General features: G+C 41.3%; 2 protein-coding genes across 3 annotated transcripts in view; both read right to left on the reverse strand.

Moving 5' to 3' along the window:
* Nucleotides 1-1,895: 1,895 nt before the first annotated feature.
* Nucleotides 1,896-7,132, reverse strand: SLC35D3 (solute carrier family 35 member D3). Its single transcript, XM_030268141.4, has 2 exons — nucleotides 6,600-7,132; nucleotides 1,896-5,385 (listed from the first exon to the last, which is right to left on the reverse strand). The coding sequence occupies exons 1-2, from the start codon at nucleotides 7,033-7,035 to the stop codon at nucleotides 4,565-4,567; spliced, it is 1,257 nt and encodes a 418-aa protein (XP_030124001.4). The 5' UTR covers nucleotides 7,036-7,132; the 3' UTR covers nucleotides 1,896-4,564.
* A 3,136-nt stretch (nucleotides 7,133-10,268) lies between these two features.
* Nucleotides 10,269-26,873, reverse strand: part of PEX7 (peroxisomal biogenesis factor 7) — a 40,964-nt gene continuing 24,359 nt past the window's right edge. For both annotated transcript variants that reach the window (XM_072927019.1, XM_002194629.7), the window contains exons 9-10: nucleotides 24,043-24,142; nucleotides 10,269-12,934 (exon numbers count right to left, since the gene is read on the reverse strand). In XM_072927019.1, coding sequence (XP_072783120.1) covers nucleotides 12,866-12,934; nucleotides 24,043-24,142 — 169 coding nt within the window. In that variant the 3' untranslated portion in view covers nucleotides 10,269-12,865. The remainder of the gene's footprint in view (nucleotides 12,935-24,042; nucleotides 24,143-26,873) is intronic.

Raw genomic sequence — 26,873 nt, forward strand, 5'->3', positions numbered from 1 at the left:
CTGAGCCTGGCTCAACAGCAGGTTTATAGCCTTATTACTTAAAACATTGTTACTATGAAAAGATCTCCTGGTTCTGTGTGTATAATACATCTCCAAAGGGACAGGCACAGCCAGGTTTCAGTGCTGGCTGGCTGTCAGAGCGAGGGTGCCTGTCCCATGCACAGCCAAGCTCCACAGGACACTGGGACACAGCCCGGGCACAGCTCCACGAGAAGCTGGGACACAGCCAGGGCTGAGCTATGTAGGGATCTGGATACAGGGAGCTGGTGGGCAGAAACATGCACAAAGGTAGAAAGAAGCAATCTGGACATTCAAGATCCTGCTGGTCCATCCCTTCCCTGCCTTTCTACAATAAAAAGAAAAAAAAAGAAAAAAAAGAAAAAAAAAAAGAAAAAAAAAAAAGAGAAGCCTCTGTGGCAATTCCTCCATAACTTGCAGAGATTTTCAGGATGGACACTGGAAAAAAGATTTGGGAGATACAGCAGCAACAAAGGATGAGAAAAGAGGGCATGTGTATGCTCATCAATTCCTGACAGGAATGGGGTTGAAGTGAAAAGCTTCCTGACGACCTTCAACAAGCAACTGAAGCATGAATACAGCAGCTCATTGAGAGCAGAGTTGACTGCCTCCACTGCACTTAGAGACTCCAGTTAGAAAAACACAGAAGAAATCTCAAAGATATATGTGAAATTATAAATGACACAGGCATAGAGGGTTAAGGTGTTAACCCTTCACCATGATTAGCAGCAAAATGCTCAAATGTTAATTTAGAGACCAGAGCTGAAGGGCTTGCACCTTTTTGCATACTAAAGCCTTTGCAGCAAACATGCATTTTTGCGGCAAGCAGAATTACAAGAGGCTATTAAACACTGCCAATAAACTATCCCTGGGTGTTTGCAGGGGTCTGAAGTGTTGGTTCATAAACTGTAAAATTTCTTTCTTTCTCAGATGGCTCTTTTTAGGTTACTGCATATTTTCCATGTGGAAGTGATGGCAAATACAAGATTAGCGATGTATGCAAATTTTTATTTTATCCTTAGAAATATTAACTGCACCTTAACTGCCTCTAAATAAACTGTCCTCTCTTTAATTTCGTAGAGAGAAGAACGCATTTCCAAAAAGATAGCCAGTTATCCAGTCTGGTTTTTGCTGTCATATTGCATGTGTATTTGTGTGTGTGCATGTGCGTGTACGTGCATGTCTAGGAGTGCTACAGCAGGTGTTATTCAAGGATGTGTTGACACTGAAATTCCTGTTTATTCTCAAAGCAGTCATTGTGCATCAGGTTCATTTATTATCTGAGAACAAGGATGGTCTCGTTCTCTAAATTAACCTGCAGGCACATTTGTGTGGAGCTCTAAGATGAATTCGGCAGTAACCACCGACCACAGCCTGGTCTGGCACAACCCAGTTTCAGCCATAGGCGTGTTATGTACCTTTCATCCAAAGCAAACAGGTAAAAATTAATGCTTAAATCATCTCCTAGCGCTGCCATGCAACATAGATGATAATACAAATACTTAACATTGTAAAATTAAATTAATATTATATCCTTTAATAATGCTGTCATTTTATAATGGAACTATTAATAATGAGCATCATCTTATTTTATTAACTATAGGGTTATAACAGCTACACCAGTGACATTTAATCATCTTAAATATATAACCAAAAGAATCACCACTGAGAATCACAGGAATTTTGAGCTGTACCGAGGTCCCAGCACTTCAGAATCCTGTGTTCCTTTGTCTGTCCTTAGTCCCTCTGTCCATGACAGTATTTATAGTGTGTGGTCACACGTTGAGGAAACTTGGATGATATAAAGCCAGAAGAAAAACTATAAATGAAGCAAAAATGAGCGCCCTGGAGCAGCAACAATAAGAAGAGCAGAAGGCTTTTGGAAAGCAGTGCATTTTATTCCCACATCTCATTCTACTGTCTTCCACTGATGTTCTTAAAATACCTCAGCACAAGGCAGTATTTTTATTTCATTGTGTGACAGTGTCTGTTACTGAAAAACTGGATTGCATTTGCCAAATTCCCATTTTAATTTAGGGAATTTACAGGTAAAAACAGAATACAATATGATCACATTTTGACTATACATGCAAATGTACAACATTGTAACAGCAGCTTTTTAAATAGTCAAAACTGTTTGAATTTCCACAGATTTCTACAATTTAACAACAGTAAGTGGCAGAACATTTAACCTCCCCCCAGGAAAAAGTCCTGAAACAAGAGTCCAGTGGGAGAGCTTCCTACAGCATGTGTCAAACACAGTGTGTCCACTACAGGATCTAAGACTGGCACCCAGGTGGTTAGAAGATCCACATTTTTTGTGGACAGAAAACACAGTGAGGACAGATCAGAATTGTGGGTTTCTCTCCAACCATCTGTATGATTACAATGCAGTTCAATATGGCAATCAGTTCAGTAATACAGCAACTATAAGTCATAGGCACAAACTTCTTTAGTCTAGGATGCATTTGAAAAACTAACAAAAGCCCTATTATATTAGCCTAGAAACAATAAATAGTACTTTTATTGAAAAGATCCCATATGGAGCTCGAACAGAAGGTAAACGTATTTTGGCATACAGCCAGTACCTCTTAAACACAAGCTATACATAACATGTAATGTACAGGGCTCCGCGCCCTGTCCCCCAGCTCAGCAGCTACAGGCTTTTAGCATAAATGTCCTTTTAGCCATCTCTGTCAAAATTCATGGGTGATGCCAGGTCAGCCAACTTCTGCAATCATTCTGAAAACACACTGCCACAGCACCTGATGTTTCTGCCTGCGTTTATTGACAAGAACCTAAAGCTCCCCCAGAGAGCAGTTTTGCAAATATTCCCTGGTGGGCAAATTGCTCACTTCAGACTGAACCCGCTGTGAGGCTAATGCTGCCTGCTCAGCTGGAGAGAGCGCTGGGCTAGGCACTGGTTAATTAGGGAATAATTGATTTTCAGTTCAGTGGCTTAATAGATAATAATAATAAATAATTATTAATAACAACAATAACAATATTAAAAACAACAACAACAAACTTGGTTCATTTTTTCAGAAAATGGTAATAGCTTGTTTTGGTCTGTTCTCAAGCTAGACTCAATGGCTGCAGCACACTTTCGGGGTGAGAAAAGGTTTTACCCAAGTACTCCCACCTACCAAATGGATATCTTCAGGCGAAAAAACACTTACACATTTGTTTCCACAGTCTTTTCAGTTAAACAGATGTGGGACAAAATACTAGTATATTCAGCAGAGGCCTCACTGGAGTGCCTGCTTCCCGCTTCCCACATGAGCACATGAGTTTCCAAGGGGAAAGGCAGCTCTGCCCCTCACAGCCCATGGGGACAGGGACAGTCTGGGCACTGAGGAGCTGCTTCTGCCAAAGCCATGGATGTCCCCGTGCCAAATACACAGAGCATCCCGCTCCCCGAGCACTCAGCCAGGGGATCTGCCAGAGCACTGGGCAGCTCCTGCTGCCTGCCTACACTTTGTTCCACTGGACAGCAGAGCACAGGGACAGCAAGGGCAGATATGCACAAAGCCACGTACCAGCACGTGGCAAGGATGTAGCACAACTGTTCTGCAAAAGCACCCCTGGGAACTTCAGAGTTGGTGTTCCCAGCTCTGCTCTCAGCCTCAGCTTATGAGAGAATGAATGGAGAGGATACCTAGGTTCCAGTCCATGATCTGATTCATCCAACTTTAGGGTACAAGGAGGGATAACACAAGGCACAATCTTTCTCCCTAAATTTTTATAGCCCTCCCAAATCCAATCAATATATAGTGACATTTCCAAACTCTTTTATTTGAGTCAAGCTAATATTCCAAATGCGATGTATAGTTAAAGCTCATAGATAAACATCCTTCTTTTGCCAGTCAAAGCTCCTCAGAAGGTCAGATGCTTTCATGTATACCACCACAGGACTAAATGATTTCTACTGATGACACAATGCACCCAACGTTAACCAGGTCCAAGGCTTGGCCTGGAAGGTTTCAATTCATCAGATAAGAGAGTGATTTTACACCAATATAACTGAAGTGGTACAACTTCTAGCTCTGTTGCAATTATATTGACAGAGGAGCACAAAAAAGTACAGGTAATACGAGTTTATATTGTAGGAATTAGTTATGTAGAGTACCTATAATTGGATGGATACAGATACAGAAACACACTGACAGAGCCTCCAAATGTGTTAAAATCACCAGGCTCCAGACACAATCTAAGGTACTGCCAAGTATCTCAGTGGCACCGATATCCCTCATATTCCCAAATGCTGGGCAAGCACCCCGTGACTTCACCTTACCAAGCTCTCTCTGTGTCTGCAGCAGAGTGTCAGTACCTTAGCTGAGGTGGGTATAAAGTGACATACTGAAAGCAGCTGAAAGAAAGCCCAGAGCATGAGCAAACTATGACCTTTTGCTTTTTGACAATGAGGTAAAATCATCCTGAATGACTTGGATTTCTAAGTATTGATGTGGAAATGTATGCTCTGCCTTCCCCCTGTACAGAAAAACCAGGTGTCTGTCCTCAAACAATAGGCTTCCAAATCTGCTTTTTAAGGGTTTGGTAGCTCTTCATTTTCTATCAAATAATCCTTCTTTATATAATTAGCGCCCCTCACCAACCTCCATACTCCAAGATAGGCTTCTTTCAGCAAGCTTCTGTTCACTTCTTGTGTGATGGTGGATTTTTCCTGAACCGCAAGTGCCTTGGCTGATTTCTCAGTGATGTCCTTCTCTTCCTCTCCACTCTGTCTCTGCCCTGTGGATGATCCTTCCACTGCTGCTTCCTCAGCCTGGGATATTGTCTCCATGGCAAACAGAGCTTGGTCTCCAGCCTGCCTTTTCCCCTCCTCTTCTCTAGCTTCTTTCTCCAGATCCTCATAGTTGCTCTGCCGCCTGGTCTCAATGTACTTGGCCACGCAGTAAATGATAGACCCCAAGGTGTTGACCACAACACCAGCTATAAATAACTTTGTGGGCTCCACATCATTGAATGCCACCATGCCTACCGTGATGGTGGCTATGCTCTTCACCACCCCTACAAAGCTGGTGGTCACAGCCGAGTTAATGTAAGTGCAGTGAAGGGTGGTAAAGTTCATGGCACAGCTAATCAGGACACAAGCAATAAAGATGCATACCATTGCAGGGTCCTTCCATCCTGGAAAGGACCAGACATTGATGGAATCCATGCTGGCAAAGGAGCAGATGATGAGGAAAGGGGTGGCCGAAACAGCGATGGCATACTGAGCTGTCAGGGGTCCATATTCACTATCTACACTGGTTTTCTGAATGAGCACCAGGTAGGCAGCGTGTATCAGCACGGCCAGCACACCTGTCACATAGCCCATAGCATCCCCAGTCAGGTCACCAGCTCCTGTCATGAGAGTCACAGAAAGAAATAAGCATGGGAGACAGAAATAGAGCACCATTTTGGACTAGAGGAATATTTAGGAAATAGGCATCATTGCACTTTCCATAACCCCTAGGATTTGTCATGCTTGTCCCAAGTCTTGCCTTCCAACAAATCTCTTATACATTTTTTAAATCTGCAAACATATTGAGTGTTTTTCATACCTCCTCTAAATCCCACAGCCAAAATCAGATTGCCTTCTCCCTTTTGTGAAGACACAGTGGAAGATTTGTAGCTGAAACCACACACACACACACACACACACACACACACAGACAGAGCAACCCTGAGCATCCTCTTGCCAGCACAGAGCAAGAGACGCAGCACAGCAAGAAACAGAGCCCAGCGGCTCTGGCTGGCTGGGCTGCCTGCCCTCCAACCTACAGGCCATTCTGCACCCTCTAGCCATGGAGCCCTGTGGGATCCCTGAAGGAGCAGCCTCCCTCCCGAGACCCCTGTCAGTCTCTCTGCAGGTTAAATTACACACTCTGCATGTGCTCTGCTGTCTGAGGCAGCCCCTAGCCCAGGAGAGCTGTCGGGCCACAAAGTGCCGGCTTTGCCTCCCACCCCACCTACACCTCGGCTGGAAAGTAACATGGGTCCTCCTGGCCCCAGAGGGCTGTAGCTGACCCCTAAGCTTGCACCTGCCCTTATAAGATGACACTTGCCCCAGAAGGGCTGCAGCTGTCTCATGGGCTTGCAGCTGCTCCTAGAACATCACATCTACCCCTGTAGATTCACCCACCCACCATAAGACTACACTTCCCTCCATAAGGTTGCACCTTCCTTAGAAGGGTTGCAATAAGTCTGCAGCTACTCCCATAGGCTCACACCGACCCCCATCAGGATGCATCTATCTCCAGAAGGTTTAAGCGAGCCCTGCAAGAATCAGAGCGGGGCTGCATCCACCCCTGCGAGGCTGCACCTGCCCGCCCGTGCGGCTGCATCTGCCTCCGCGGGGCCGCAGCTGGCTCCCAGGAGTGCACGTCCCCCGTATCCTCGCGTCTTTCTCATCGGGCTGGTGCTGCCCTCCCGGTCCCGAGCCCGAAGCCCGGAGGGAGCGGCTACCGCTGCCGCCGCCCGTCCCGTCCCGTCCCGTCCCGTCCCGTCCCGTCCCGTCCCGTCCCGTCCCGTCCCGGCCCGGCCCGTCCCCTCGGTGCGGTCGTGGTCGCGCTCACCGGCCAGCGCGGCGCCGCAGGTGGTGATGAGGACGGCGACGAGGACGCCGGGCGAAGGCATGCCGTCGCGGAGCACCAGGGCGCCGGTGACCAGGGTGACGAGGGGCAGGCAGCGCTTGAAGACGACATACATGGGGAGGCTGAGGCCGCGCAGCGACCAGAGGGTGAGGGTGGACTGCAGGGTGGCCAGTGCGGCCACGGCGGCGAAGGGGCGCGCCAGGCGGGGCCCGAAGGGCGGCAGCGCCGCCAGCCCCCGCCGCCGCAGCGCCTCCAGCCCCAGCGCCGCCGCCGCGCTGCTGAGGCACTGCAGCAGCGTTAGGAAGGCGAAGTGGTAGCGGGCCAGCAGGAACTTCAGCAGGATGTTCAGCGAGCCCGAGCACAGCCCGTGCGCCACCGCCACCGCGACGCCCCGCGCCCGGCCCCGCCACCGGAGCATCCTGCCCGCGCACGGCCCCCCGGCTCTGCCGCCCGCCCGGCCACCCGCCGCGGCGGCGGCGGCGCGGGGGGACGGGGACGAGCGGAGGCAGGGGGCGGGAGGAGGCAGGACGCGTTCCCGGCAGGGCGGCCACCGCCCCCGACGTGTCCCCCCCCGCGCCGCCCCCAGCGTGTCTCCCCTCCTATCCGCGTCCCCTCCCCGCCCCCAGTGTGTCCCCACGCCATCCCCAGTGTGTCTGCGTCGCCGCTGTCGGTGTCCCCCATCCGGCCGCCCCCGCCCCCCGTGTTTCCAGGTTCGTCCCGCGGTGTCCCCCGGAGCACGCCCGGCTCAGCGGGGACGGGAAGCCCCGCCGCTGTCCGCAAGCCCTCCCGACCCCGCTCGGGCGCAGGAGGACGGGCAGCGGGAGCGCACCGAGGTGCTTTCCGCGCGGGGAAAAGCCGCGGGGCGCCCGCAGCTCCGCAGCCGAGCGCCACCGGCCCGAAAATAATGTGGAAGAGCCGTCTCCCGGAGCGGGGAGATAAGTGCGGGCCCGCGCGTTCCCAAGCAGGGAGTACCGCTTTTCCTACTCCCCAGAAGTATACGGCTTCCTGGGAAAAAGCATCTGTCGAGCCTGCCGGCAGCATCTCTCCCACTGCTCCCCTGCTTCCTCGGCTTATCCGAGGGAGCGCCTTCTCGGGCTGCGAACGGCAAAGAGAGGGACACTGCTGCTAAGAAAAGCAGGGAGAACCGGGGTTCTATAACAGAGGGAATTGCCCTGAGAAGTCACCAAAGACTGGTTGCCACACAGCTTTTGAAAGTGGTGTTTTAAAGCCTGGTAAATCCTAAATAAGCTGATCGCTTCTCTCGACTTTACAGATGAGAGTTTTAACAGGAGATGGCAATAGACCGTATCGACTCTTAGGAAAAGGCAAAGCAAAAGCAGCTCTCTCGGGCAGCCAGAGAACTCCCCTCTACCACTCTCCTGCAGCGTCAGGCAACACAAGGGAAGGAAAAACTATACTTTTATTCAGAGCTGCCTTATAATGTCGATTTCTCTCATCAGGACAGGCAGGGTAAAGCTGACAGGGCAAAGTTAATAAAATGAGACTAGGTAGGCATTAAGAATGAGTGTCTGAAGATGAAAACTGGTAGTGCAGGAAAAGAAACGATAGATACTGGAGACCAAGCCTGGTTTCAGAACCCACTGGAGAAATGTGCCAATACATTTACATCAGCCTCTATTTGGACTCACCCCAAGCCCACATGCAACACAATTTAAAGAAAAGTGTGGATCACCTTGACAGTGTTTGCACATGAGAGAAAAACAACTAATTCTGCCAGGTAAGTGCAGATGGAAAAAAAATCAGACTCTGCTTTCTGGAAATACTGTAGTAATTTGGCCTAAACCTGAGTGTATCCTCTGGCAGAAACAATTTTGTCACCTCACCAGTGAAATTCTCATTAGAGAAGTGGATCTCTGACATTGCAGAGTATCAGGCTGAAAAACTACTTTAGGGGCTAAATATTTCCTTGACCGAAGCAGAAAACCAAATGTATCAGAACCAAAAATTTTAAGACTATTTCACTTGTAAGGACTGTAGAATAATCATCCTAATCCAAGTGCCTGACCAATTCAGGGCTGACCAGACATTAAATCTTGTTGTTAAGGGCATTCTCCAAATGCCTCTTAAACACTGATAAGCTTGGGACATCAACCACCTCTCTAGGAACCCTGTTTGTGTTTGAATGCCTGCTTAGTAAAGAAATGCTTCCAAATGTCCAGTCTAAACCTCCCCTGTGCCTTTTTGAACCATTCCTACACATCTTATCACTTGAGTCCCAAGAGGAAGAGATCAGAAGCCCCCTTTCCTCTGCCCTCCCTGGGAAGCATCTGAAAGTGATGATGTTTCCTCTCAGTCTCCTTTGCTCCAAACTAGACAAGCCCAAAGCCCTCGACTCTCCTCAGAGGACATGCCTGCCAGCCCTTTCACCAGCTTTGGGGTACACTGCTGGATGCATTCAAGGACCTTCACATCCTCTTTAAATTGTGGGGCCCAGAACTAATAAATAAATGGAGAACTCAAAGAGAGGCTGCACCCATACTCAGTTTGGAAAGTCAAGTGTTCAAGCACCAGATCCTATCTTTTGTAACTCACCTGTGCTATAATGGCAGCTTCTCTTGCAACATCTCTCATGGTACACCAAATTTTAATATTGTCTATAGACAGGAAAGAGAGGTGGAGAAGAAGCTGTTGTCCCTTACCGAGCCACCCTTTTCTCAATATGGATTGAGGCCAGGTTCAGTTCTAGTCTCCCACCCCTCCACAGTTACACAGAGTGTTCTCCTGCTGGGGAGAGTCACTGGGGAGGAATTGAATAAAGCAACAGGGAGACAAGGGAGACATCATCGGAGGTGACACTGTAGTGAAGGAACTTCCCCCACACTGGCTGTTCATGTGTCCAGAGGGAACAGTGGCTGCTCAGTTCATACACTGCCTTTTATTTGGCCTGGCAATGGGGCAGTTCATAGCAATGAACAGCTCTGTGGTTCCTTACCCTAATGAGGTGATTATGATACTTTTAACTCTCATCCTTTAAAAGAAATTATGCTCAGTTCTTCATTTCACCTAGCTACAATGACACAGGTGAGAGGAAAACAAAAAATGCAGCAAATTGGTGTCTTCCTAAGGGCATAGATTTTTTATAATGGCTTCTTGGATGAAAATGGTAAAGACCTCTATAAAATGTTTAATGGAAAATTTGCCTTAATTAAAGTCTAATGCAACCATCAGGTCTATCAGAGAAGAACTGTGTAAAGTTTATCCATTCCCCATTCCATGACCCTGAGCACAGCTGATCAGTACTATTGAGAGGCACAGTACAGCCTGCTTACGCAGCAAAATTTGAGGCCAGAACTGTACTTGGCTAGAAGAAAGAGATCACTTAATCACTGACACACACTCTGCACAAACAGACACAAAGAATAATTTAAAATTGCTTTCCTTTATGAAAATGAAGATCTGATGGGGCACACAGCCTGATCAGTTGCATAAAGTTGCAAAAAGTATGGTCTCTACCAGTACAGGGTAGAGACCATCACCCAGAAAAATGTGACCATCACCCAGTATTCATACAAGAAACAAACCATGATTATGATACTCTTCTTAGAAGACACTCTCAGTATCTTGCATGGCATTTACTTTTTGAACAACATTTCTTGATTGGGGAAGTGAACACAAGAGTATAGCCAAAGATACTGTGCGCAATTAATTTAATAGCATTATAGAAAAACAAGTTCACACCTTTAGAACTTGATTAATCAATATGTTTCTTGAACCAAAGAGAAACCCAGATTTAAATAAAACAAAATCTTTCACAGGAGCAAGTTTGAAAGCAGAAGACATTACATGTTTTAGACTGTTGTTGTTAACTGTTTCAGTAAATGCAAAAAAAAAGATTGAAAGATAGTATTTTGGTCATAAAATAAGAAGTATTTCTTCGAAACAACTATAGCAAATATTCCCTGAGAATTAAAAATCAGCAACAACTATTGCCAAATTGTTTTTTCTGTTACAGTGCAGAAATGTTACAGCACGTTCTCACCATTTAAAGATCACACAGCAAAATAAAAGGCCACAATTTTTATTGATTATGTGCATCTTCTGTATGTCCTCGTATTTCAAGAGAAATAATCCAGATAGAGTAACCCTCAGCATTGAAGTTAACCAGGACATGAAGGGAGAGAAGGCAGCTGAGGAAAGAGCTAATCCATGTGCTGAGTATGCATGTTCAGAATTCCTAATTTTTTCCCCCTGTGCTAGGTTTTCTAAATTTTCCCTTCCAACTGATAGGCTATGGCAGCATTCTGGAATAACCCACTCTCTCTGTCCCCCTAGAAACATGCATATAAAATACACACCTGCCACCAAAATGTTCCACTCAGACAAGCAACTTGTAATCAAAGCAGAAAAGGGAGATAAAACAGAAGAGTGAAGGAACTATTGAAGTTGAAATAATCAATTTTAATGCCTAAAATTAGATTTTATGGCCCATGGTACTGCTGAAAGCTGCATGCAGCACAGCTTTATTCTGCATTATTCCTCAGTGCACAGAATTAAAGTGCAGTAAACGGTTCAGATTTGGTACAGCACTGTCATAAAAAAAGATAAAATCTATTTTTTGTTATTAATTCAACTCAAAAAGATGCCAGTCTGGAGGCAGTTTGCATTTGGCCAAGAAAAATACGAAATCCAATTGGGATCCAAATTATCATGTTGTAGAAGAAAGTTTTTTCCTGTCCAGCCTATATACCCCATCAATATATGCATTTCTCTCTGTGGCTACCTGTTAGCTCCCTTGCTCTTTCTCCAAAATAGAACAAGCATTCTTTCCTTGCAATTTGCAGGTCTTAGTTCAGCTGAATTCTTTCCTTCATTGCTTCAAAGCACCCAGCAGATCTGGCAGTGTCTGCTATTGGTCGATCTGTGAGTGCTGCAACCCAGAAGGATAGAGCATTTATTAACAGCACACTATGAAAACTTGACCAGAGATCTGCAAAGACCCAACCTGCAAAGAGTCTTTTGATTTTATTGGTAGCTGAGGTGGGCTAACAGCAGAAAGGAGACAGTTTTAAGAGGGGGAAAAAAAAAATTACTAGCAGGAAATTAGGAGAGAAGGCTACCACATACCAATGAGTACTGTGGTACTATCACAGTTTGATCCTAAAATACTATTCAGAGGTGTCTGGAGAAATGTAACATCTGAACATCTCTACTTGCCCCAGAAAACTTAGATGGAAGTACCAGCATGTGGGCTGAGGGGTCAAACTGGGAAAGCAAACTATTCAACACACCTAGAACATGTTGTGCATATTGTAGTGACTGCAATAGTTTGGCCATGCTGGATTCGCTATGCTTGTATCATGCAATTAATCTGCATGTATATAGGTCAACTGGACTGGACATCAGTTCTCACTTTGGTAGGCCGTCACAGGTCCAGAAACACTGGATTTATGGCCACATTCCACTTCTATTTCTTGGAAGAACTTTGTAAGTGAAAATAGAAGACAAATGTAATAGAAGAAATGGTCGCCCGATCTCTAAATCTCTTGAGGATTGTGATCCAATTAGTATTGTATGTATTTCATTTCTTCATAACGATTTTCTCTATTATCAGAGTAACTTTCTACATAACTTCATTAACTGTTTTGCTCAAAGAGATCTAAAAGAAAAATATATGAAAATAATCTTTACCATCTTTGTGAAGCAGCAATCAGAAAGGTCAAACAAATCAGCTAGCTATAAAATATGACATTTAACTGTCGATTAAGAGTAAATGCATCATATTGCAAAAGAACATAATGCAACATGACTCACAGCAAATCATAAATGCATCTGGGTGATACAAACTTCAGTTGACATTACAGTACTTTACAGTAAAAAGCCTTAATTTTCTTTTCCTTTCCTTTTTTTTCCTCCTTTTCTACAGTGACATCTCAAAATACACTGCCAGTTACCTTTAATCTTTATAAAGAACAAGAAGATTGAGACCTCTCCTCTCATCATTAGCCAGACAGATCACAAACTTGTGTTGGTCATTCAGCTCTGAAGACACCACTGATATCTGCTATGGGCACTTTTCTGAGTAGCTGTGGAACATTTTGCTAGCTCAAGTACTACCTGCGCAGTAAACCAAGCCCTGAAGTTTCCACATGTTCAAGTGCACAACACTCCATTCAAGCAGTTCTACTTATAAAGAGACACTGAGATTAGTGACACTGTTGACACTTTAGCACAAGTCTGGTTGTGGGGGAAGAGAGAAAGGTTCCTGGCATGTCAGATCATCTTCTCTTCTAAACAGGAACTGCCAGACACGATGGAGTATAGATCTTGACTAGTTCGTCCCAAGCACAATCCACCACCTACAAAGCAAACAAAATCTATTAAGTCCTTCACAAAAGTCATTTTACAAAAAAAAACAGGGAACTTAATGCATATTGTGGATTTAATATCAGTTCTTACTCTGACTTACAATGCTTCAAAATTATACAATAACTAAATTGGTTTTGAATGTAACAAAAGAATGTAACTGAAAATTAAATTAAGAAAGAACAGACACATGTGCAGACCCTGCAATGTTTCTTCCCTTTATAGATTCTTAGGATCCTTTCACTGTAGTATCTAAACATTTCATTACCAAACCTGAACAATCTTCTTATACTTGCAGACAAAGAAATTTGTTATAGACATTTTCCTAGCATCTAGTGCTGAGGAAGGAATTATACAGGAAGTTTCCTGAAGAATTAAGCCAGAATTTCACTCTCATGCTTGATAGACTATGAGACCATCATTTATTGTTGAGAAGAGAGATGTGTATTTGCTGATCATTGAGATTTGGGGGTCATAGTGTTGCTTCAAGCACTACCTAGACCCCCACTTGTCTGATAAGAAGTGGTGCCACTTGTGGCAAAGGCACTTTATAAACACAGTGACTTCTCTGAATTCAATGTCCCAAGCTTCATCCTAGATGTAGGCTTGAAATTAAAACCAGAAAACCAGAAGGTTAACCTAAGTTAAAGATCTTAATAAATAACAAGACTCCAAGGAAAAGGACTACGGAATGCTTTAGGTTTGAAAATTAATTGAAAATGCACTTCAGAGTCTGCAACAAAATGAAAGGGTTACCCACACTGATAATTACTCAAGAAGATGACCTATCATATATATTCACAAAATATTGTAGGAGACAAGAACTAAGGCATATAGAACAAAGAGGAGAGCTAAAGAGAAAAAGCTGAGGAGGTCAACAAATAAATGCCAACAAATTTGGCTGAAACCATATTGCATTATCTTTACAATGTCATTTCCAGTTGGGATCACAAAAGATACAGTATTGGATCCTCTGCACAACAAGCTTCCTTCTGCTGCAGCCTGCAATTCCTGTTCTCTTCCAGAGCCAGAATGAACAGCTGCACACTAAAAATTTGGAAATCCAACTACAGTATTTGATTTCAGACTATAATTAGCCCATTTTGTGTTTACTATACTGCACTATTATTCATTTTTATTGCTTCCTTAGCTGGTTCTACTTAGTTATTTGAAGTGCTTTCCATATACATCTAAATGGGTCAAAAAAACTCTTGACAATATGTCTGTCTATTCATACGACATAATAGAGCTTTCTGTAGCATAATGTTCTGCTGCATTGCAGTCTCTCAAATCATACCAAAAAGAAAATTTGAGTTTTCCACTAAATGCTGGGTAGAAGCTGGCAATCACATAAACTGCAGGTTTTTTATTATTCTCCACAGCTACAGATCAATGTTCAATAGGAAATACTTTCTATTTTTGTAAAGAAACATGAAACAAAAATAACATTTGGAAAAAATCCAATGGGAATTCCCACCTGTTATAATGTAATTAGTATCCCTGAAATCCCCTCTGAACAAATAGTTACAGAAGCATTTAATCTAGCAATACTAAAAATAAACAGGGGATACTAAAAGAGTTTGAAAAGGATCTCTTGAGATAAGTTGCCCAACTCATTGACTTAATGATACCACATGAAAGGAGAAAACATAGCCAGCCAACAGGAGGAAAACAAAAGCTACAGTAAGTAACAGTGAATCAAATTCTTCTGTGCAGCAGGAAGTCCATAATGAAATACTGATACCAGAAACCTTGATGAAAATACACATATGAAGTGCAGAACACAGGTATCTATGGGAAACTGGGACACTGCAGCATGGCAGAACATTAAAAAAATTAATGACATTTCCATTTCTCCTTACTTTCTCCAAAATACAGGCAAGACTGGCAGAGAAAGGGGGCAACTGCAAGCCAGGAGTGCAGCAGCCAGTGTTCTTTGGAGAGTGCCACATGCCCCTTTGCAGTAGCTCAGAGATTGTCACTGCCTCAAATACAAACGACTAAGATGAAGAGAAGGACTTGCTCATGAAGCAACTGCATCAGTTTACAAAATGCCTTCTATTTGCATTTTGCCTTTTATCTTGTGACCTATCTTACAGAGTGCTCTTACAACATTTTTAATACTTCAAAGCACTTTAGCCTTTTTCAAAAAATAAACTAAATGCTATTTAATTAAAATATTAAAACAGAGGTAGAAATTTCATTGGGATGAAGGATCATCCAGCACACCACAGTAAATAAATATAGCATCCAAAAAGGGGCAAGTTCCTAGAGTTTATATTTTTATCAATGAGATGATGGTACTGGCAGATGAAGAAAGTCCTCCTATGGTGGGATGAAGACAAAGGAAAACTGAAAATTTACTCACAGTTGATTTGCTCACCTCATAAAAATCCCTCCATTAGGAGCATGAAGGGGTGGAAGTTTGTTCTCCTGTAAAAAATGTCTGCTGTCTTGGGGACAAATTTTACTCTGAGACAAACAAATCTCACTGATTCCAGTTTTTAGAGGGTGCATGGTTTTTTGTTTTTTTGATTTTTTTTGTTTTTTTTTTTTTCAAACTGACATGCCAACAGAGTATAGGACAGTTTATTTCAGTTGCAAAGAACTGTATAAATTTCAATACCATTATAATATTGACTATTTTGCATGGCATAATTTGTATGGCATGCAACTTCCATCATCATCTATGAATATTCTTGTAACTATAGAATGCAGTTTTAATATAGCAACTTCTAAGTATTAAAGTTTAGGGAAAAGCAAAATAATTAGAGCTTAATCATAAAGCTCTGTTGTGCTGACTGGTAAACTACATCAAGAATAATGCAAACAGAAGAAGCATTCTAAGCCTGGTAATTTTCATTGTAACTAAAGCTACATGGAACAAAAGCAGTCTAACAAAATGACATTTATTAATTGTCTTTAATGCTTTTATTTCAGTAGCAAGGTTGCGGCACCAGCATATACACTAAAGGTACTATACTGTTGTTACTGCAGAATAAATATCGTGCTAATTTATGTGCCAGCAAAGATATAAAAATAAGTACAAAAAATGGGGATCACTGTATTTCTTTTCAAATAAAGCCAGAAAAGCACAGAAACAAAAAATCTGCAGTCATTCCAGAAAGCTAATGGCTTGACTAGAAAATCATAGCTCAACTCAGCTAAAACAGCTATCCTGTATTTTATTGAAATATTTATCCTTGTCCCAGAGTATAACAATGTTTTTCACCAACTGATTTAATACTGACATACATTCATTTATCAGAGCCATTTCCATTGACTCACTAACTGATTTACTCCCTCGACAGGCCCTCTGTTTCCTATTCATCACAATCATCTTGCCTTGCAATAGACTTAGACCTTTTCCAGCACCCGAGGGCAATCCATTCAGTCTAGTGCAATTACCTGCATGACATTCTGTCTCTTTACTCTTCAGAAGAAGCAAGAGAACAAGAGACAACTCCTAAGTTAGTCACTAACTTTTTTTTATTCATTACTTGGAGGCACAATAAATCTATCTGCTAGCATAAGCAAGATTAAATATATTCAAAAAAACAACTAAAAAATTAAGAGTTCAATTACCTTTTATGAAAGGGTTTAATCAGAACAAAGTACAGTCCACTCTAGATTAGTATCTCAGAACTATCTTGGTGCCACTGAGTTTCCAGAGTGCTCATAATGAATCATGTGATAATATGTAAATGTATCTGAGACCCATTTCTCATCTTCTCTCCATCCCATTGTCAAATGAGAGCTGTCTTTTTTTTTTTTTTTTTTTTTTTGTAGAAGAGCCAGCAGAAAAAAAAAATCAGTTCTTGATTCCCATTAGTTGTGTTTCCCTTCCTCTTTTAGTTTCTTATCTTCCGTGTCTTCTCAAACACAACTTAATGGTCTATTTATATCATTATTACGTGTTTTTGAGGGATCCTGAACATCCTCTAAGCTTGTGGGATGGAGATTAATTGAAGATAAAGCAAGCTATTAGGCTTGGTTTGCTACTCATCAAATAATTTCACAGGTGAACATTAAAACTAGTTGGTCAAGTGCATAATGGATCATGCATGAGTTTAAACTCATTCAATACCTGTTTTCTTCTATAAAGTCTGAACCACTACTGTGGCCTGTTTGGTTAGCAGTTGCCAGAGTGAACTGCATGATGCCAACCTTTACATGAGAGTGAAAGTGATGGGAGTTTGCAAAGAAATGTTCTTCTTTTCAATGTGCAGTAGCACCAATATTTTTTAAAATTTACTTTTGAAAAAACATACCTTGATTTAATTATTATTTCCAGTAAAGACAAAATTAAACAAGTTCCAGAGCAGAACTTCTTATAAAGACCTAGGTTAAAACTAGAGTTATCAGAAACAGATGCTCCAAATTCTGCTTTAAAAATCAATTTATTTCTTAAGGAAAAAAAGAGATAAAAGACTTGAGGGGCATTATTTTTCACATTGCAAAGATATGTCACAAAGAACTGATCTAAGAAGCCAAGAGCTGTCTCATCATTTGTTCTGTTGCTCTGACACAGGTAATGGGAAGATGACTCGGAAGTTATGCCACACATTCCTAAATGCAAGTCTTCCAAGCATGCTTTCATCAGTAAGTTTTAAAGGAAATGGGGATGTGAGTTGCAGGTTAGAAAAAAATCCTTGAAATCTCCACAGATTTGGTAGCAATTCCTCTGTGCTATAAAAATTAGGAGGAAGACATCACCTCAGTCTTCCAAGAACTGGTTTAATTGATAAGCCAATTTTAAGTTCTATAGAAGGTACATTGGAACTGCAAAATGCCTTTCTGTGCTGATAGTGGCCTTGGTGACCCCAAATGCAGTCAATTTCCACCAGTGAAACTGTTTTCTGATGACCCTATTCAATCTTCAAATTCATCATTCAGCTTGGAGGTAGATTCAGTTCCTTCATTTTGGGATATAATCACAAATAATCATAAGCCAAACAGTATCAGTAACAGCTGCAACATCCTGCTGTCTTCCCCCGAGTTTCACTTGTGCAATTCACTGGGACTTCTCAACCACTTACTGGTCATGCAGGAGAGTAACAGAATCCACTACACTGAGTACAAGATGGGGCTCACAGAAGTAGCAAGTATTTGTAGGCCATTGCACCAAATAAAATGCACAAGCAATACATTTACTGAGTAAGAAAGTACTGTCTCCCATCCTTCCCAGTACTTCAGTATCAAAATTGATTTTCCTCTCCAAACACTTGCAGCTTTTATAAAATTGTGACGCCTGACAGAAACCTTTCCAAACACTAAGAAACTTTTGCTGATAATGGCAAACAGTGATCATTACTCATGAGTGCCTAGCTTTGACTTACACAGCGAAAGTTTAATTTTCACAGTTTAGGAAAGACATACAATAAGCACCACTAAGAAATATCTCCTTCTTTTAGCCTCTCCAACTTAGTAAGGTGTTCAGATTGGTTTAACACTTGCAGCTGGTGAAATTTGATATTTTCTGGAAAAAATCCATTCTGAAATTAGGTAAGTAGGTTCTTTTTATCTCAAAGAATCAAAGAAACTGCATAACTTCAGTAGCATCCTAGAGAAGGACCATAAGGAGAGACTAAAATGAAGCACAGATAGGGTTGTAATAATAGCAGTGGCATAGCCACAACAGCTGGGTGGAAGCTATCAGGTTCTTACTAATTAAGTGTAAAAGATAAGAGCAAACGATCAAAAGAAAAAAAGCAGAGAGTATATGTTTTTCTGTACATTTCCACAAGACGTACATTTCCACTTTTACATAGAACAATTAACATTTCTGGGCCTCTTGAGCATCCACAATTAATTTAAATGCACAGCAAAATACGCAGCCAAACAGCCTTACTAAAGACATCCTCTGCATTTATATTTGGCTATACTGGTTAAGCCAGCTTCTGCAGCCCCTCCTGTCCTTTCTGCTTCCCATGTTGGCACAGCTAATGCAGCACACTGCAAAAGCAGCACAAAGAAAACAAGCAGAAGAAACCTGCACACCAAAACTTGACAATGATCAAAAATTTCCCCATAAGGCTGGAATAATTTAGAACTAGATTTCAAGTAACCTTCAGGGCATGCAGGTCAAGTGTATATAGCTTGGTCATGGCCTCCCTCCAGCTAGTAAGAAATTACAGCTTTAAAATTTTAGTGATGCAGGATACCATCAGTTTAATGGGATCGACAGTGCAGGCACCTCTTCTCAGCTCTAAGTATGATTGGCCAGGTGCAAGGAAGGAGCAGACAGTGGTTGGGCAGAACATGCTGGTGACATCCCACAGCTTTAGGAAGAACAGAGTGGAAGTTCAGGAAGGCCAAATCACAATACACAGAGCACAAGAGCCACTGGTACCATCACTGTCTCCATAATATAGGGTGCTGTGTGTGTTATGGTTTAATCCCTCCCAGCACCATGCTGCTGCTCACTCACTCCAACCCCACCAGGTTGCATGGGGAGGAGAATTGCAGCCAGGTTAGAGAAAACAAGTTTCCTCCCAAAAGTGTTGACAGAAATAGCTATTTACACTGACAGCTGCCCTTTTGTAGTGCAATTATGATCCAAACACATGCAATCATAGTAGAAGCAATTCCTAAGTGATCACTATTTGTGTTATTCTAAAACCTAGACTTCAGCAAGCATTCAGGTAACGGATAATTTTGAACTAGAGAACTGACACTTGGGTCATTCTCATTTGGAGCTGAACATTTTTAATTTTCAAACAGAGCACCTCATCACGGTACATTGTGGAGTCCTCTTCTGATCTGGCATGTCACAGATGTCTAATGTGCTTTTTACATACCACGTGCTCACTACATCAACTGCCGTAACTCCCACTGAAAATTACGTATCCTTGCAGTTTAGGAATGTCATTGTTCACAGCACAGAAGTATAGAGAAATTGAAAGATTCCTCTCCTGTTCCCATTAGATACTTAATCCTGTTCTCAGCAGCACAACAAAAAGCCTGACTCAATGGAAATCAGTACTTCCCACTCGCTGCTTTACAGAGCTCAGAACAGATATGAGGTGTAGCTAAAGAAGATTTTCAGACAAATTTCAGAGCGTCAGGTTTTTTTACCTTTGTGATAGGCAAAATTGTTTTAGAACTGCAACAGAAAGGGCTGGGCATCTTTTTGTCCATGATTTAAAGAAATTAATGATACATCTGTATTTTCTATTCTTTATATACTTATGGAAATAACTTCAGAATCAAGACAAGAATGGAATGTTATAGGATCTGTACTTTTATCCATGTCATTAATGGATTGCCTGAAGTTATTCAAAATGCCCTCATGATTCCCATATAGCAATTAACCTATAACAGAAGAAAAAGGAGGCTTTTAAATAAAGCTGCACAAGTAACACCAAAGGAAGTTACCTATAGCATGTAAACATGAATGTAAACACAGCAACATTCCAGGAAAAGATGGCTTAAGGGAGTATGGTATTTTTATTCATCAGACTATTCACAGATCACATACAGGAAAAGCAAATAGATGGAGAGAAGTAAGAAACCCAGTGAGCTACAGAGCACAACTCCAGTACATGGTCTAGCATTACCAGCCCCAAGCAAGGAATAGTTTATAACTGATTACCATTTTTTAGTGCTTACATACATCCTCTGTCTATCTAGTGTATATACAATGAAGCGAACTTCAGTCGTGTTTCTTATCCCTAAACTTTGGAAAGAACTATCTGGTTTTTAAAACTGCATACTCTTAATGTTGCTGACAGGGTAAACAGATTTGCTCAGTTCTTAATACTACACACCATCACAAATTTAACAGATTTTTGGTGCTTAGGGTCTTGTCATCGTTCTCATGTGTGCCTAGGTTACATTGGCTGCAGTTGGGAGTATTTTCTCCTGGAAAACATGCCTGGCAAACTCTCACATCAGCACTTGCAGTTTAACAGAGAAATACCCTGAATATCATGAGGATCATTTCTGTTAATGCTTTGCACTGCAAAATGCATATTTTTCTATGCACCTGAAAGTTTGTTGTCTCAAACTTCTATGAATCTGATACTAACATTGGGGGGGGGGAGGAACCCAAACCAAAAAACATCTGATTTATAAAATTCAAAGCTTTCAAAAAACACCTACTTTACATAGAGACAGATAATCCAAAATAGATACTAGAATGTTTAATTAAGCACAAAGGCTTTTACTGTTTCATCTAGCTAATACTAGTGGGTCTCTTCACATTCCTTATTATGAGATTTTTTTTCCACGTTGCCTCCCTTAGCACAAGAACCAGCTTCCCTGCATGCACCTACTCTCTGCCTGAGGGTTCTGTTCAAAGCTCAATCAGTTCCACAGGAATGTCTTCTAATTCTTAGATTATTAGCTACTTAATCACAGTATCTATTCTGAACACTTTCAATAGTGCATATAATTTTTTCCTTGACAAGTAAAAATACTTAAAAAATGCTGAAGTTCATTGTGCAAAGCCAAAGAAAACAATCTGTCTAGACAACAAAAAATATCATTAAGAATGAAAGCAAAGGTTAATGACCAGAATGTTACTTAATTTGAGTATAAATGAATAGCTTGTTTATTATAAATAAAATATCCTGCATTCTCCCTGCATCCTTCTTCACTTTCTCCCTGGAGGAGAGAAGCAGTTCAAATCTGAAGTCATAACTTCTTATAAAGCAAATAGTGAAAATCACAAATCATGCAAATACATGAAGAAAACAAATAATGGAGCTCATCATCAGACTGATAAAGAACAGAACATAAAGATAACCTGCATATTGGGAATAGCAGCATAAAATTTAACCAAATTTTGTTGGATGGATGCAGAAGCCAGGGAAAGACTCCAAGGGCTCATACTGGAAGTAACTATTCAGCAGGTGTTCACAGATTCATAGAATGGTTTGGGCTGGAAGGGACCTTAAAGATCATCTAGTTCAAACCCTCCCTGAGATGCACAGGGACACCTTTCACTAGACCAGGTTATTTAATGTCCCTTTCAGCCTGGCCTTGAACAGTTCCATCCACAACTCTGGGTAACCTGTTCCAGCGTCTCATCACCCTCACAGTAAAGAATTTCTTCCACATACCTACCAACGATCTCTCAGTTTGAAGCCATTACCCCTTGTCCTATCACTACACATCCTTCTAAAATGTTCCTTTCTAGTTCTCTCAGAGGATCCCTTTAGGAATTGGAAGGCTGCCACAAGGTCTCCCTGGAGCCTTGTCTTTTCCAGGCTGAACAACCTCAGCTCTCTCAGCCTGTCTTTGTATGAGAGATGCTTCAGCCCTCTGATCATCTTCATCGCCTTTCTCTGACTCATTCCAACAGGTCCATGTCCTACTCAGAGCTGAACAAAGAATACTCAAGGTGATGTCTCATGGGTCTTCCTATAAAAACGGGGGTTATGTTTCCCTTGTGTTCACTCCTTAACTTAGTGAGAGTTTAATTTTATCACAGATTTTTAAACTTCTTTTAAAAAAAAGCATTCACAATTTGCATTGCTGTGATATCCAACCCTCAGAATACATTAAATCAACTCAATGGAAAAAACCAGAGAATATCAAAGCTGTTGCAAATGCCAAACTTCTGTCCGGAACGCACATTGGCACTCAGTAAATATGGATATGTACCCCAGATTTATAGATTTTGTGCACTAAGTCCAACATCAGACTTGTAGAGTTTCTGCATGAGAAAAAAGATACCTGAATGCACAAATGTCCTAGTGTTGATGGGTAAGCACACCATCATTTTCATTTTTTCAACATAAAAGTGCATGTGCACTTCTCTTTCATTATCTACCATGACGCAATGGGCTTGTTGTCAAAGTAATCACATCCTCAATACAAAATGAAAGAAAAAATCTCTCTTCATTCAGACCAATACAAAACCACAGCAACTTTATGGAAAACTGAGCTGGGCTCATGCACTGACTCTGAAGCCCTAAATGCATTATGCTATGCTCATTGCTCCCTCTGGACCCAGTGCAGCCAAACCACATCTGTGCAGTCACTTGGGATGAAGTTTCAATCCCCAGCAACTGGCCTTTAAGTATTCTTGCCTTGCACTAATTAAAAATAACCTGAACCTTGAATATTTTTTGAGCCTTACAAATTTCCCCGTGTGGTTCACAACACAGCCTTGTGTACAGGCACTGCAGCACCACTGAAGCAACAGAATTTAAGGAACAGCCAACCAGGCAGAAAACCCACCAAGCTATTATTTAGCTAGAATAGTTTCATGTGCAGTAAGCTAAGTATTTGGCCAAACACCTTTCTCCCGTGTCCTTTTACCAGCAGGAATTACAATGGTTTTAGTTTGCTTTGTTCAAATTGAATGTGAATGCAGATGTTACAATTTTTATCTGGGGTAAAAAAAATCATTTTACTGTGAATTTGAGAAGAATCTAGATGCAAATTATATCTCTGGCACATTAAATTGTGCAAATCCTTACAGTGATTTTTGTATGAAAACTAAAGGTTTCCTTATTTTAAAGTAAAAAATTAACTTCAGTTTTTCAAAGTTTCTTGTCTAAAAGTAATTTCATACTACAAAAAAAGAACCCTCTGTTTACAAAACAGAAACAACTGTAGCAACAGAAGGAGAGGGGAATCCTTACAGAACCAGTACATAAATAAGGGCTACTGATAAAATAGGTTCTACTTATTGACTTTAATAGTTGAAGGTTTTCAAATTTCAGCCACAGATTAAGCCTCTCCTAGTCCTCTAAATAGTATGCCAAACCAGGCCTAGGCATCTTATGTGACACTACCAACATTTAACTTGACAATTTAAGTAGATGGAAGAAAGCTCTGTATCTCAGCTTAGCATTCTAGACTCTTCTCTACTATTCTTCCTTCTGAAACAAAATACTTCATTTTCCCAGAGCTCACCATGGCTTTCAGTTATCTGATTTTGCAATCATGTCTGTTCTGCCCTCCTCTCCTATCCAATGCAAGGAACTGCTTCACAAATAAAAATGGACCTGAAATGAGGTTTATTTGATAAGCATTCAGCCAGACTCACTTCCAGAAGCTTACTGCAATCTGGTGACTTATTCAGGATCAGCCATGACCACAGTGCCTATAACAGGCAAGTGAAAAGTAAAAGCATCCCAGCTCTTACCTGACCACGGTTGTGAAGACTTAAATCAAGACCACATGTAAATTCAGTGTGATGCTCAACTGTTTCCAGCAAAGGGTTAGGCTTGGAAAAGTCCCAGAATCTATAGAGAGAATAAAGGAGGGAGAGAGAAAGGGAAAAAAAAAAATCAAACCAACCACAATTAAAGTAATTGAAAGGCCATTTCAAAAATATAATGGGAGATATTGACAAATCTATTGCTGCCAGGGTATTTAAAAAAGCAAACTCATCCACTTAGGAAACCTAACAAATACTCCTGCAAAGTCTGATTTGCATAAATTAAACCCCACTGGGCAAAGCCATCTTTCTGTCCTGTTGCAGAAACTGAGATCAAAGTTGGCACCAAGGAGCAGGCACTGGGACATTATTAAAAGAAAAGAAAAAAACGTCGGCTAGAATATTCTTGCTATATTTCTTGATGGCTGGGGAATTTTAACCCTGAAAGATATTAACACAATTTGTGATTTTTCTCAGTTTTTGGCATCATTAACTATAGGGTCTTTATTTAAATAAAAATTACACACTCATTTAGATATCTCAGTCATGCACATTCTCAAATTTGAGACTGTGTTCCTGTAAAGCATAATTTAATATTATAATTTAGTAACAAATTTGTACTATTTAGATCAGCTGCATTACACAATTAATTCCACTAGTTCATATTTTAAAAATAAATTTTTCTTTTGAGCTTTGGTTGATAAAAAATACTTAGAAAATAACAATTCTGAGGCCCTCTACTTCTCCCAGCTGCTATCCCAATAGATGCAGTGTCCACCAATGCAATTAACAGCAAGTATGAGAGATATAAGAGTAGATGGGATTAAAATAGAGGTATAAGACACCTCAGCCATGAAAAAAAGGATTCAAACCCAGAACTTTCAGATAATAACACACTGACAAAACCTCATATGATGGCACAGAACAAAGACTTATTTCTTTTTCTTGTGTTGTATATACCACTGAGAAAAGTCCACAGGCTGCACAGCACGTTTTGTGGGCTGTCAGCTGTAATCAAATTCTCTACAGCCCACATTTTCACACAGGGGTCAATTATATGCTTTAGTACTTCTGTAACAATCATAGAGGTCTCTTTGCCTTGCCTTTATTTGGAAAAGTGACAATACTTAACAAGAACAGCTCATTATCAGATCAACTGCAGTGGAAATACTATAAGTTCAAACCAATTCAGGTAAAATAGCAAACACTGGAGCCAGCAGGGTCAGTTTGTTTAATATGTAGATGTTATCTCCTTCATAAACAAGGAGAGTGGTATCAGCACAATGGCTATGCCATAGCAACAACCCTCTTCATTTTTTCCTAGTACCTGAGGTCTAAAATAAACAACTTATTTTGCAAGAGAGAGGAGCAAAAGTCCATTTCAGCATTTTCATCCTCCCATATTTGTTCATAAGAAGGTAAGGAAACAAATCTTGTTGTTTCTAAATAATAGTGTTATCCTTCCTTACCACATTAGCTCCCTACTAATTCTTGAAAGACAGATGCTCATAACTGAAAACTAAATTTAAAGAAGATAACTTTAGATCTACATGAATAAAAACCTAAAAAAACCCCTTTTGATCAATTAAAAAATAGTAGGACAATATAGTGTTTGTTATATGAAGTCATGTTGTAAAAAGTCAGAAGCAGTTTAGAGATTGAGAGTACTGCAACTTAGTTCAAGTTCAACAGACTGACTGGAAGGTTTGATACCTTTTTTTACTATACAAATAATTACTAGTGAAAGCTCAAAAAGTGTTCAGCCTCGGGACTGAGAACCATGGATGACAAATTAATGAGGGTTCTCATAACAAATCTGCAATCCAAAGTAAGAAATACTGTCTATTGCACAGTGGCCAAACTACCGTGGTGACAACAATACTTTCCTCAGAGTCAACTTCCATCACATTCTGCAGGCTGAGAGCGCAATGCAATTTTTCTAAGACGCTGTTTACCACAGCAGGACAGTTGTACAGAGAAGTGAAGATGCATTCACAGCACAAGTAGGTGTGCTTGCATTATTTCAGTTGTAAGTGTATCTACAGAGCATGAACTTAAAAAGTGGGCCAGACAACTACATAAGCTTTTAGTGGGCCCTAACAGGTTTGTACAGCCTGTACCATCACAGGTGTGTCACTTAGAACTGCTATTTTTACCCATATTATGTATGAAGTCACAACTTCAGTCACATCTGCACTGATCACAAAACCTCAAAACCTATATGAGTGCATTTTCTTACATTTTTAAGGCTGGAATTGTTAAAAATATAACTTCTCCCTCATTTCTCTAAATTTTAATAGCTTTACATGTACCTGGCACGCAATACATCAGCTGCACATGTATTGCATGTGCAGAATAAGTGGACTATTTATTCTGAGCAAGATATTATGAGAAGAGAAAAAGCTTGTCAAGGTATGGATTTTGTACTTTGTACCACTCACAGCAGCGTCACGAAGACCTGTCCTCCTGTACCAATTCACTTTTACCAACCCAAACATAGTTTGTCCTGAATATCTTTGACCTTATCCTCACCCCCTCTCTACCCTCCCCAAGTGTCCCTGCACCTTCACCATTGACTGGGAAAAAAGAGGTAGCAGGTATCATTCCAGGTTCCAGTGTCTGCAGAATGCATGTGCTGTGGCACCCTGTTGCTGCATGATGAGGAGCTAGCAGATGAGTAAGAAGATTACTTGTGGTGGTGTATTCATGCTACGTCTCTTACGTTCCTTAAGGCAGTACTTGGGGTTTCCGTCTCTTGCATGTTTATGAGTTGCCATTAAATTTGTAATAGCTTAGTAAATTTAGACTACAAGTTT

Source organism: Taeniopygia guttata, chromosome 3 (genome assembly GCF_048771995.1).
Source record: "Taeniopygia guttata chromosome 3, bTaeGut7.mat, whole genome shotgun sequence".
Classification (NCBI taxonomy): Eukaryota; Metazoa; Chordata; class Aves; order Passeriformes; family Estrildidae; genus Taeniopygia; species Taeniopygia guttata.

Bases quoted from the DNA above. Each gene is read 5' to 3' on its own strand.
- SLC35D3 (XM_030268141.4), bottom strand. From the start codon at position 7,035: ATGCTCCGGTGGCGGGGCCGGGCGCGGGGCGTCGCGGTGGCGGTGGCG. The intron at 5,386-6,599 runs GTGAGCGCGACC...CTCTCATGACAG, and splicing joins CTGCGGCGCCGCGCTGGCCG to GAGCTGGTGACCTGACTGGG.